This window comes from Mchenga conophoros, linkage group LG5 (genome assembly GCF_057382185.1).
Source record: "Mchenga conophoros isolate Kocher_MC1m ecotype Shallow Benthic linkage group LG5, M_conophoros_male_GT1.1, whole genome shotgun sequence".
Taxonomy (NCBI): domain Eukaryota; kingdom Metazoa; phylum Chordata; class Actinopteri; order Cichliformes; family Cichlidae; genus Mchenga; species Mchenga conophoros.
Window position 1 is genome coordinate 40,065,549 of NC_140530.1, and position 12,500 is coordinate 40,078,048.

Consider the following 12,500-nt stretch of genomic DNA (forward strand, 5'->3'; position numbering starts at 1 on the left):
GTTCCAGTATCAGTGGAACAACGTGACCGGGCCGGGCTACCGCATGATTGGACAGTGGACGGAGACGCTGCAGCTCCATGTGAGTGTCAAAGATGCTGCTGATCTGAACAGACCAGCTGATGTAAGTCAATGTGAAGGACTCGTGTTGACCTTTGACCTTTGAAACACCTTTAAATGACAGGTGACCCCTCAGAGTTCGGCCAGGAGGTTTTTTACGGCTGATTCAGAGTCAGAGCGCAGCGTCGTTTACAGGAGGTGTACATACAGAGAGCTGCCCTCATTACTTACAGGTGATGTGCTGTAACCCCCCCTTTCTGTTTTTTTGCTAAGGACGGGATTTGTTGAGTTTGCATCTCACGGCGTGGACCATTCCCGCCTTGCGGGTGGTTTCCGTCTGACTCAGCTGGGACCGCCAGCAGGATTAGCGGGCGCGTTTACACCACATCTGGCCCTGAACACGGGCTAATTGGAGGCTGGGTCAGGCAGAGGAGATTATCTGATGCTGTGAGAGGTTTACAAATTTATTAGGCTGAGTCAGCCAGCCGCAGCTCGACGAAGCAGAGGGTACTGCGAAACAAAGAGAGGGAGCAGCGGCGTGGACTCTCTGCTCCACCCACGATGTTTGAGACTTCCTGCTTCAGGGGGTCTGTGTGCTGCCTCAGCCTTTGAACGTCTCTGGTGTTTTTGGTGATGATGGGTTTTACCTGGAGTGTCTGCTCCTGTGAAAGTCTGGATCAGGACGGAGAGACGTTAAGAAGCACAGAGCAGACACTAAATACTGCTGAGATTAAATACTCAGGGTCAGAGCGCTCGGTCAGGTGTAGTTACTGAGACCTGGACGGATGGAGGTTTGGATCTGAAACATGTCACAGTTAGGCTGAGTAACCACGATCGCCTCAGTGAAGTCCGGTCTGGAGCCTCTCTCTCTTTATTCCACGCTACGGCGAGCCAAAACTGCGGGCGCTGGAGACGCTCTGATATGTGACTCGCTCGTCGCACTTCTCGTGATCTGGACAGCCAGCGAGTCGCTCTTCTTCTGCATTCAGGGCCACGTCTCTGCTTCTTCACAACACTAAATTATTCAGCTGCACAGCCCGATGTGGCAGAGCAGGAGCTGCTATTCCTCCGTCCTCGTGTTTGCAACGCTGTGAAGGCGACATATTACTGATACGCTCGGCTCATTTAGTTACTCAGACTTTTGGCCGTGGATTTTTTTAGATTTGCTCCATCCATCATCTATTTTCCACTTATCCAGGTCAGCCTCAGCCTATGCCAGCGGCCATAGGGTGAGAGGCGGGGCACACCTGGACAGGTCGCCGGTCTGATGCCGGTCAGATTTGTACCAGGGTTGGCTAAAAGCTGCAAGAGTCGCCTTCAAGAGGAGGAGACTTCCAGCCTAGACCCCGACTGTGATGGACAGATACAAAGGACAAAGAGGCCACGCCCCTAACAACGCACGCATGTTTCCGCTCATGTTGGTCACGTTTCTGTTCTTTGAAGGTGAAACCGTCTCTAAGTGAACACAACCATTACAAACAAAATCAAGTTAAAAATGGAACAGGGCCAAAAATGAGTGAATAACCAGAAAGCTGAATGTGACCCGTGATGGGAGGAGCTGGTCGGGATTCCTCTCCCACAGATCAGCCTCAGCAGCCAGCAGGACCTGTGCTCCCTGCTGAGACATGAAAGACCGAGCTCAGAGTCACCGCCGCCGGTCCTGCCGCCGCCACCGGCTCCAGGTCACCTTCTTCATGTGGAGACGTTTCCTCGGAGACGCCTTTGCTGCTCATAGAAATCTGACTTTTCTGATCCGCAGACTCTGAAGGGCGAAGACAGAGCAGCAAATATCAGCATGAAACATAAATACATGCTTTCACGTGAAGTTCATGTGTGTACGATAGAATAGAATAGAATAGAATAGAAAATGCTTCAATGGGGAAATTGACGTGCTCAGCAGTGACAGGCTCATGGAGCGTGCAGTCACACGAGGACACGTGCACTTATTCAAATACTTGTGCTGTTACCATGGTAACCTCCAACATTAAAAGCCCCTCCCTGTGCTGTGGAGGTCCCCTGGGTGACCCCTGACCCCCTGCAGTACCTGCGCTGTCTGGAGGATCCGAGGTCACGTTGCCGGTGTCTCCTCCCACTGCTCCATGACATCAGAGCGCTGAGCTGCAGCTGATCAGAGAGGCGTCTCCAACCTGGCTGTACTGTGAGGAGTGTCTGCAGTTCCTCCTGGACCTCGCTCCTCCTGGACCTCGCTCCTCCTGGACCTCGCTCCTCCTGGACCTCACTCCTCCTGGACCTCGCTCCTCCTGGACCTCCTGGACCTCGCTCCTCCTGGACCTTGCTGTCCTCACACTGAAGTGGTCACTAAGGAGGGTCTCGGTGAAACGCAGCACCACTTCCTGTTTAAACCCCCAGATGTGGCTGCAGGTGACAAAACTCCTTCAGTGTCTCACACACACAGCTATGAGGAAGACCTCCTTCCCCTCCTCCTCCTCCTCCCCTTCGGTCGACATGTGTTGGTATCCTGAATGCACAAAGCATCGCTCAGCATGCAGAATCAATTTGGCCCTCTGAGGAGCCCGGGCCAATACACGAGCCGTTTACTGGCGGCTAGAAGAAATTACAAGTGATAAATTGAATTAATCTCAATTGAGGCTGGGAATGGGATGAAACGGGGTCTGTGGCCTGGAGAGGATTAACAGCAGATGTCAGGAGGGAGGAGGGGAGGCGGGAGGAGACGAACAAGGGGAGAAATATTGTCTGTGTCCTGTGGTGTCCTTCCTTTTAATGATTTTAAAAAGCTAATCTTTCCCTCTGTGGGACTCTGAAACAGTGTCAGGACCCGCATTAAACTGTCCACTGCAGCTGCAGCTGACAGAGCGCAGGTGAGCACACCTGTTAGCAGGAGGGAGGGGTCACCTGCATCCTGGTGACAGCCTCAGCAGGTTTACAGAGCTATGATTTTTATCAGGGCGCCTTTAAAAAGTCTCAAATATGAGGCCTCACAGCCAGGTTTTGTTGTCCTGCACAACCATGTCAACCAGCAGTCCAAGCAGACACTCCCACAACTCCCTGCTCCAGCCAATCACACCTTGCCAGTCCAGACGTCTCCGCAGAGTCACCGGAGGCTTCCAGGTCAGAAGCTGAGCCTCAGTGCTGTTTGCTGGGCCCCGCCCACGTCTGGTTTTTGAAATGAAACCTTGATGCTTGGCTCTGCCTTCATCAGAGCAGAGCGGCACGCCGCCACCTGCGAACGCCGCAGCCTCGAGCTGACAGGCTCTCTTTTAAACTGGACACTGTGGTTAAACTGGTGTTGATCGAGGCTGTGTGCTGGAGTGATGCGCTCAGCGCCGAGGACGTTTACACTCTCTGAGTTTTCCTCTGCAGCTCCTTTGGACAGTCTTGTGAATATTTCGCAGTAATAAAAGCAGCACACGTGTGACACGATGTCTGTTTCTAAACCCCTTCAAAGATAAAGGACACAGCGGCTCTTCAGTTTGTGTCTCAAACGCAGCTAAAAGGAAGATAATTATTCAAATTCCCTGTTTGTTTTTTCCATCTGCAGCTTTTCTTTGAAGCAGGGTCAGACGTGTGTTTGTTCGGCACCGGCATCAAAGAACAAAGGACCTCAATCTCTCACCTGTGGAGGGAAAACGCCGCCCGCTCTCAGCTGATGTACACAGAGCTTTTATTCTGTGCTTTAGAATAATCCCGAGTCGCAGCGGGTCATCGCACACGGCAACGTTTCGCACCGCAGTGATGTTGGAGCGCCGAGCGCTGCTGTGAAGTGCACCTCGCACGGTGCCCGTGGGAGCCTGATAAAGGCTTAAGTGAGCTGAAGGTGCTTTCCTCGCGGCTTTAAATCAGGTTTAATCCTCGTGCTGTTCACACACGCCTGTTATCGCTTCGTTAAAGAAAACTTTTAAACTCGTGCTGCAGATTCGTCAACGTTTCTCCGAGCTGCTGCTGACGCAGTCGGCTCGTGTCGAAGAGATTTCATTTTCATTTCGGTATTTCTTTGTTAATCGGTACCAGATGGAATCAGAGACCATGTTTCACTGGAAATCCTGAATTCCTGTTTGTCAGCTGTTTGTCAGCTGCCGCTCCACCTTCATCATCATCACCGTCGATCACCTGGCAGCAGCTCCGTGATAGGCTGCTTTACGCAGACACACTGCTGACTCATCAGAGCATTTCAGATGCGCTGAAGCTGGTGACTCCGCCCTCTCTGTGTGTAAAAACCCTACAGTCACTCACAGACAAACATGTTCGCAGGTTCAGGAAATGCTATAGAAACCAGCAGCTTGTGTCGGCCTGTAAACCTGTTGGCTGTGGGGACTGACTCGCTGCTGCCCCTGCTGGACATTTGTGTGATTACCAATGAACATCTGCTCGCATTCTTTGCGGCGGCTGTGACTTCTCTGAGCAGTTTTACATGATACGCTGAATCATAATCAGCCCTCTGGATCATTTTTCAGTTTTCCGGGTGAATAATTAACGGAGGCGGGACTGATTTCAGTCAGCAAACTGAGCGCGCTCGCAGAACGTGGCGTGTGGCTGCTGTGTGTTTGTCACATGAAGGATGAATGGCGCCGGCATGCCTGTGATCTTGTCTCTGATGAGTTTCCTGTTCTTTGGTCCTTTCCGTTGGTTTCTGTCACTCGAGCACGCCGCTCATCCGCTAACCGCAAACGTTCAGCTGCACTCGGCCTCACCGGGACCCGGGGGACTTATTTCCTCCTTCATTCAATTAATCAGTTTAATCATGATCCACAGTGACTGAGTTAATGACTGCGGCTCACAATAATGGAAGGAAAGCAGACGGCGTTTATGAGAGGCGGCCTGCTGCCGAGGCTGACTCAGCCGAGAGATGCTGCAGTTTAATGGAGGCCGTTGGTCAGGAGGGACAGGATGACTACAGTGAGTGTGGAGAGTCACATGCTCTGCGTGATGGCTGTCCTCTGTCAGCTGAAGGGAGGAGCAAAGAAAGGAGGGGGAGGGGCATGGGATTATAATTACAGACAGGAAACCACAGGAAGCAAATACACCTCCAGGAATCTGTGAAGGGAAGTGAAGAAGAAGCACCCAGTGCATCATGGGAATCCTCAGCAGCCTACGTCTATTGCAGCATAACTAAGGGAGGATTCAGGGTCACCTGGTCCAGCCCTAACTATATGCTTTAGCAAAAAGGAAAGTTTGAAGCCTAATCTTGAAAGTAGAGATAGTGTCTGTCTCCTGAATCCAAACTGGAAGCTGGTTCCACAGAAGAGGGGCCTGAAAACTGAAGGCTCTGCCTCCCATTCTACTTTTAAATACTCTAGGAACAACAAGTAGGCCTGCAGAGCGAGAGCCAAGTTGGTCCTGTTAAACCGTTTGGTCCTCTGGAGACATCAAACAGTGACGTTCGATGGACTTTGGGTGAGGCTTGTTTCTCTCAGTGTCACTTTAGCCCAGCGAAGCTGTTTCCATGGTTATGGGAGTTCCTGTGCTCTGTGGCGTGGAGAAGGCTCGCTGCGTCCCTCTGCTCTGCTCTGATACCACAGATGGATTCTGCTCGCTTTATCCTGCATATCCATTTAAAGAGACTGCAGCACAACATGAAGGAGACGCGAAGAGTTCAGTGAGCTTCCTCACGCTCCGGAGTCGGTTTGATGCTGAATGTCGAGGCGGAGGAAATTAGCCTCGGGAGGCGTTTCATGACTGCTCGTTACTAATATTAGGGGGGACGCGAGCCCCTCGTCTCCCGCGGTGCTTGTGTGCTTCACCAGGAACGAAGATAAAAAGAAGGCAGGAAGAGGGAGACATGTGAGAACAGGGAGGCGGGGCAGACGAGCCCTCTGCGTGCGGGCAGATGGAGGAAAGCAAGACATGTTTGTGAAGCGGTTACTGCTGGGCGACCGGCCGACAGCATCCAACACGCAGTCAGGAGGCGAGGGGGCGGGGGGGGCAATGAAGAATCGAGGCCAAAAAAAAGGTATCCATGGCAACGGTGCGGAGAGCCCGTCACTGCGTCCCTGGTACAGTGAGACTGGAAGCTCCCCCCCCCCCCCAGAGAGTGTTGATGTGTTATTGGCTCTTCCAGGCGAACAGACGCTGCTGTGACTAACAGCGAGCAGAAAGAGGCGCTTCCCCTGCACCGCTCACCTGACCCACACTGACCCGCGGCCTACAACGGAATCACAGCGCCGGCTTATCGACGAGGAGTGTGACAGCAGGCGTGGGAGCAAAGGTCTGCCCGACAGTGATAAGAATAACAGCGAGGGAGGCGCAGGGAGTGTTCATGGACCTCCTCGGTTTCTTTTTCCATTTTACACCCAGTGAACATTTACTCGCTCGCCTTTTGTCTCCTTGCAAATCTGACCTTTAGTTTCATTTAAAGCAGAAACCTGCAGGCCGGCCTCCGACAGGAACCAGACGAAGCAAAGCTTCATGACGCCGTCTGCCAGCAGCACATTATCGGTCAGGATCAGCCTCGTCAGCGCTTAACCATGAGCGGAGCATCTAGCCCTCCCCGAACCCCACAGAGCACAAGTTCTCCTGCAGAGCTCAGCTTCACGTAAAGTTTCAGTAAAGCGGCGTGATGGACAGGCGTGGACACAGGTGCATTTGTAGGTGTTTCCTCTAAAAAGTGCAAAGGTTGAGGAGGAGAGTATATAAATGTGCAGCAGAATGCCAAAAACCCACGTCAGGACTCATTTGTGTCTGACGAGGTCCTTTCACAGAGGAGGCTTTCATAACAGCCTTACTCCTTCAGTCTGTTTCTAGTTGCACTGTCATGAACTTTGACCTTTAACCTGCTGACTGAGGCCTGTAGAGTCTCAGATGGAGCTCTTGGCACCGTCTGACTTGGGGGCGATTTGCTGGGACGTCTGGGACGTTTCTGCTCAGCGACGGTCAGCGTTCAGGTCGGCACGGACGCAGGCGGTAATTGCATCCTTTTGCAGAAACAGTGCGCCGGCTGATGATGCCGACGGCCCAGAGTCAGATTCTGGCTCCGAACCAGCCGCCTCTCTTTCCTGAAACGTGTTAAAGCTTCGCTTCCTCTCTGTCGTATTTGTCAGACGGCGTGTAGAATAATCACACCCCCACAGGTCTGCTGATTTGTGACCCAGATTGGGCTCATGTGCTCAGAGAGTCATAAATAATCGATTTTATCCTGCTGGACCCCAGAGCAGATGGATTTTACGTGGACATTCGGTCTCACCCTTATTTTTCCAGGTGTGTGAAAGGACACATTACTGGTTTGGGTCGGCGGGATCTAAGGATGCTGGGTAGGATAATTGGGACCTGGGTGACTCGGGTTGTTGGTCGAGTTGGTGGAGCGCTCCTGAGCGCCGTGATGCAGAGAGCTGCAGGAAGCGTAATGAACAGCGTTGTTTCTGCTGTAACCTTTACAGCGAACACAGTTGTCCTCATTTTATTTCCTGTGTTGGATGAAGCTGTCGGCGTGCCGGCTGAGTTCAGGACCCGGAGACTTAATCAGCTGCTGAGGTTGTGTGTGGGGGGGGGGGGGGGGCTCTTTCCACCAGCTGTGACACCTCTTCAAAGCTCGGGGTGAATTATTGAACACGCCTCGGCGGCGGGCAGCCCTCCTGACCGCTGCGAAGGCCAGAAGACAGATGGCGTTTTCATTTAAATGATTGACCTGCCGCCGCTCGTGGCGTTTTGCATCCCATCCCGTCTGGATTTGTGTTATTAGTGAGGCTGTGAGTCACTCTCTCATGGCGTGCGGAGGAGCTCGTTTCTTATGTGACGAGTAGGATTTGAACGCCATCCGTGCATTAAACGTGGCGGCGGATTCACCTGCCTGTGAGCTGATGGCGAGGAGCAGCAGCGGGGATTTGTGTCAGCCGGTCATGTAATTCTGATGATGCTTGGCGTGCAGTGAAAAGGTTGGATGGGACGTGGGAGTGATGGATGGATGTGTGGAAGCAAATGCTGATGAATGTAATCAGAATTTCATAATAGGGAAAATGAATTAGGAGACAGGAGCTGTGTGGGAGAGATGCGTTTCCTTCCCTTCAGAGCTGGACCGCCGCCTGTTTTCGAGGGGGGGGGGATTAGAGGCTGGCTCTGAACTGTCAGCTTGGACAGAGACGAGCCAGGCTGTTAGCCCCACGCGGCCTTCCATCCCCGGCTATTCCAGGTTATCCACTCGGCTGTTTGGTGGCGGGCGGGGAGCCGGGGCAATCTGGATCATGGTGGGCGGCGATAACATCCGCTATTGATTCTGGACTTTCTTTCCCGGTGCCGCCGGAACCAAAGGCTCATTGAGATCGGCCTCTGCAGATAATCTGTCTGAGGACGTCCTTAGCGCTCTGTAATGGATCAGCTCTGGGTCACAGCAGCTTTTCAAATCCCTCCAAGTCCTTTTAGATCAGACGGCGAGCAGCTATCTGCCAAATTCATCAGCACACAATAACAAACACACAGCATCCGTCAGAGCTCAGCTCCTTCCAGGGTCTGGGCAGCGTTTCAGGGAGGGCTTGGAGCTCATTTCCACAAGCGCATCACTTCACACAACAGCGCACTGAACAATACTCAGAATCCTGCGCTGGCACATCGGATCGGACGCTTTCTAAAGAGGCGTTTTAAACCTGAAAGAGCGAAAACTCGTTAATAAAACAGCATTACAATCATCCCTTCATGCATTAAGTTTCATTTAAGTCACATCAAACAGGCACAGCTGAAATTCAGACTCACTCAGCAACTGTTCTTTATAATTTATTAATAATAATAAGCACATGCAGCTGTACAGCACATACATGTGTATGATTCCCTCAAAGCACAGGCAGACGAAAGTAGTTTTTCCATCACTGGTTTATTTGAAGACGTCTCTCCAAAGCCACTGTGAAAACTACACAGCATTAACAAAATAAAACTCAGCCTAAGACACTAAAAATAAAACGGTACAACAAAACACGATAAATGAATAAATTCCCCGTTGGCTGCATGCTGCAAGAAGTGATTAGTCACCGTTCCTCAGGGGTTTCCTTATCCGGTCGTTCAGTCTGACGTCACTAGCCGTGTCTGGGTCTAAACTCCGCTGCAGGTCCATATATCAAACGATCACTGTGGCATTACTGAGAGTTGAAAAACTGTCTAAAGTCTTTCATCTTTAATAAAATGATCAGCGTTCTGCTCTACCAGGTGTAACAATTGAGTTTAACATCCAGGCATCCATGAAAACGGAATTTATGACATTTAACGGAGTTAGAAGTTAGCAGGGAGTTAGCTCGCTAGCTTCTATCTAAATACAATATAGCATGTCCTGACTGCGGGGCTTTGGAAACAAATTCAAACGTACAGCTCTGCTATCACTTCCAGCATAAATGAAGACAGAAAACTAAACAGCAGTGACGTTTGTAGGGTTACTGAAGTTGGGCTAGCTGGTATATAATGATGTGCTACGTGACCGCTAGCGACACAGCTATGTTAGCATAATATAAACAAGCTAACTTTTTTTCCACTGGATAAAAGTTAACGTGAGTGTTCTCGGTGGTCAGGAACAAATGTAATCGCATGGCAGGATGCTGTAAAAGGACCAAACTTCAGCCAGGAGAACAACTGAGATAATCCATCCACAATACGAGGTTAGTCATTCATATACTGCTGCATGGGCTGGGCTGTAGCTACATCCTAAGGTTTTAAAAACTGAGCTTAAATAAATGATTAGCGGTAATAAAAGCCGAGGGAGGTCAACAGTGATCACTGACTGTTTTAGGAGCTTTTTGAGATTAAATAGAAGAAAATACAAAACATTAAACATGTTAACAACACAAAAGCCATATTAAACGCAGACTACTTTAGGCCCGGAAGTAGGATTCGTCACGTCATCACTTAACGACCAGATAAGAGGGTAGTTAAAGTCCATTCCACTTAATGTGACTTTCAGTAAAGACCATTACGGGCTCGTTCTTGCTGCACACTTACAGGTGTTTTCCTCCCAAAAAGGAAAACCTGCGACTTGTAAGCGAGCTTGACTTTCAAAATAAAAGCACCATGAATGTTTGTAGCTCATCGTTCCCCTCATGGACGTATCGATCAGGTTTCGAGATCCAACCCTGAGCTGGCTTTCTGCGCTAACGCTAGCTCTCCCATTAAAGTGACCAACGATCTGAGTGGATACGATGGATTTGTTCAGGCAGGAAGTGGAAATGCCAGCTGGTCTGGCACATTCCCATCATGCTACATGTGAACCAGTACGAATTACCAACACAGACTTTGTACAGGAACAGTCAGCATGTGTTATAGAACGTGTATGTGTGAGGAGGAGGTGTGGCCGTCATTAATAAATGTTTCCTGTGCAGTCGCAGAGGTCAGAGCAGGAAAACACATTTTAGTTTTTTAAAAGATCAGCGACGTATTTTGTGTCTTTGTGTTTTTATCTGATCCACAAAGTCGTCCTGAGCAGTGACACACCTGCTGCTGGCTCAGTGTCTGTGTGAGATGTTCGATTCCCAACCAGTCGTGCCTTTGCTGCTCACCCGTTTGTGATCTGACACGATGGACACACGGACCCTAAACACAAGAAACCCTCACGCTGATACTGTGACTGATACAAATACTGTGTAATTACAGTTATGGAGCAGCTGTTTTTATACTTACAAGATAGTACTGACCCCCAAATATTGTGGGATTATACCTTCAACCAAGATCCTTTCCTAAATGTAATGTGACAAAACCAGAGCACAGAGGTTCAAACAGAGCATGGTCCAGACTGCAGGCTGATAAACCTGCTCCTGCAACCCCTAAGACAGGTTTCAGGTCTCTAACACTGGCAGGTTATGTCTTGGTGGACAATAATGTCAGCGCATCAAAGCAACAACACAAAAAAACACATTGATGATGAGAGTGGGTTGAAAGACCTATAGCGCCATCGGTAGAAACCAGCAGATCCAGTGAGCCGCTGCGAGCAGTGGTCAAGATATAAAACCCAAATGTAGACATGTAACACCAGAGACACTGACTGTTACTGAAAGCCTGTGAGCGATGGGTTGTTGGTGTCTTTCTCTGGATGTGGTGCCTTTTTTTGTTGTTGTTTTTTGCAGCGCATTGTGTTCTGCGTCCTGATTGGCTGTAGACCATTGTCACTCACTCTCGTGCCGTGTCCAGTGCAGAACGCGTTCAGCTTGTCAAATTTACTTAAATCTTCGATGCTAGCAGTGTGACTCTGAAGTGCTGCATGTTTGTAAGTTTTCTCCCAACAAACACCAATGTCGATGAAACGTTTGCTCCGTCAAAGTCTCCTGCGGCAGGAAGATGCTAACCATCGCACAAAGATTTGGACAAAAGGCAGGTAGAAGTTACCGTATTTTCCGGCTTATAAGGCACATTAAGCGAAACAAAACAGTCAGATAAGTCAAACTTTACTCAGCTCATTCTTCGTGCTTCCTCCACTTCCACTGATTCATTAGTGATTCATTAATGTTGAATTCTCTGGCAGCGGCTCTATTCCATGTTCTGGACCTGAAAACAGGGTTTGATCTTTGGTTTCATCCTATAATACTGGACTTTCTACGAAGGTTTGAACTTTGACAGTTTAAACAAGAGAGAAAAGTGTGAAAATGTTCATGCCTGTCTGAGAAAAGTGTATAAAGTGTGTAGTGAGAGGTTTTCAAAACATCCATAATAACTGTAAAAAATAAAGCTGCTACTTCGTGGATTTCACCTATTGTGGGTTTAGAACGAGGGAACACTGTAGTACTCTAAGCCACAGGCGTCGAACTCCAGGTCCTGCAGGTTTTAGATGTCCTTGATCCAACACAGCTGATTTAAATGGATAAATGACCTCATCAACACGTCTTGAAGTTCTCCAGAGGCCTGGTAATGAACTAATCATGTGATTCAGGTGTGTTGACCCAGGGTGAGATCTAAAACTTGCAGGACACCGGCCCTCGAGGCCTGGAGTTCGACACCCCTGCTCTAAGCCATCGGCGTGAGTAATAGGCGGAACAATTACCTTCTCTTCCACTAGAGGGCAGTACAACTATCTGCTCTAATTAAATGGGTTGCCAACTGCCAGTAAAACAGAAGAAGATGAAGAAGAAATTACAAAATCGTCATGCTGTGAGACGACGCAGTGCGTAATAGCGTAATCCCAGATAAATGTTTGAAAAGAAAACGTAGTCCGTGAGACCTGGTCCTGGAGAAAACTGCGACCCAGATGAAGGCCGTAGCATGAGCAGTGAAAGCAAAGCAAAAAAGGTATCCTGGGGACAAACCGAGGCTGGTGCGAGGCAGAAAACGATCAAATGATTTTTGTGACATTTTGCTTCTGTGGTGTGATTTATCTAATGTGAAATATGTGCCGTGGCTCCAAAAGGTTGGGAAGCACTGGTCTAAACCGGCGGTCCCAACCTTGTTTGCGCCATGGACCGGTTTATGTCCAACAATATTTTCACAGACCGGCCTTTAAGGTGTCGCGAATACAACAAATACAATACAACAAAATAAAACCAGTACCAAAAAAAGAAAGATTTATTCGT

General features: G+C 49.5%; 1 protein-coding gene across 2 annotated transcripts in view; it reads left to right on the plus strand.

The window, feature by feature from the left end:
- The window catches only part of grm7 (glutamate metabotropic receptor 7), a 148,065-nt gene that overhangs the window by 114,635 nt on the left and 20,930 nt on the right, over positions 1-12,500 (plus strand). For both annotated transcript variants that reach the window (XM_085275345.1, XM_085275344.1), the window contains exon 7: positions 1-79. This exon is cut by the window's left edge and continues 61 nt beyond it. In XM_085275345.1, the coding sequence (XP_085131471.1) occupies positions 1-79 (79 nt within the window). The remainder of the gene's footprint in view (positions 80-12,500) is intronic.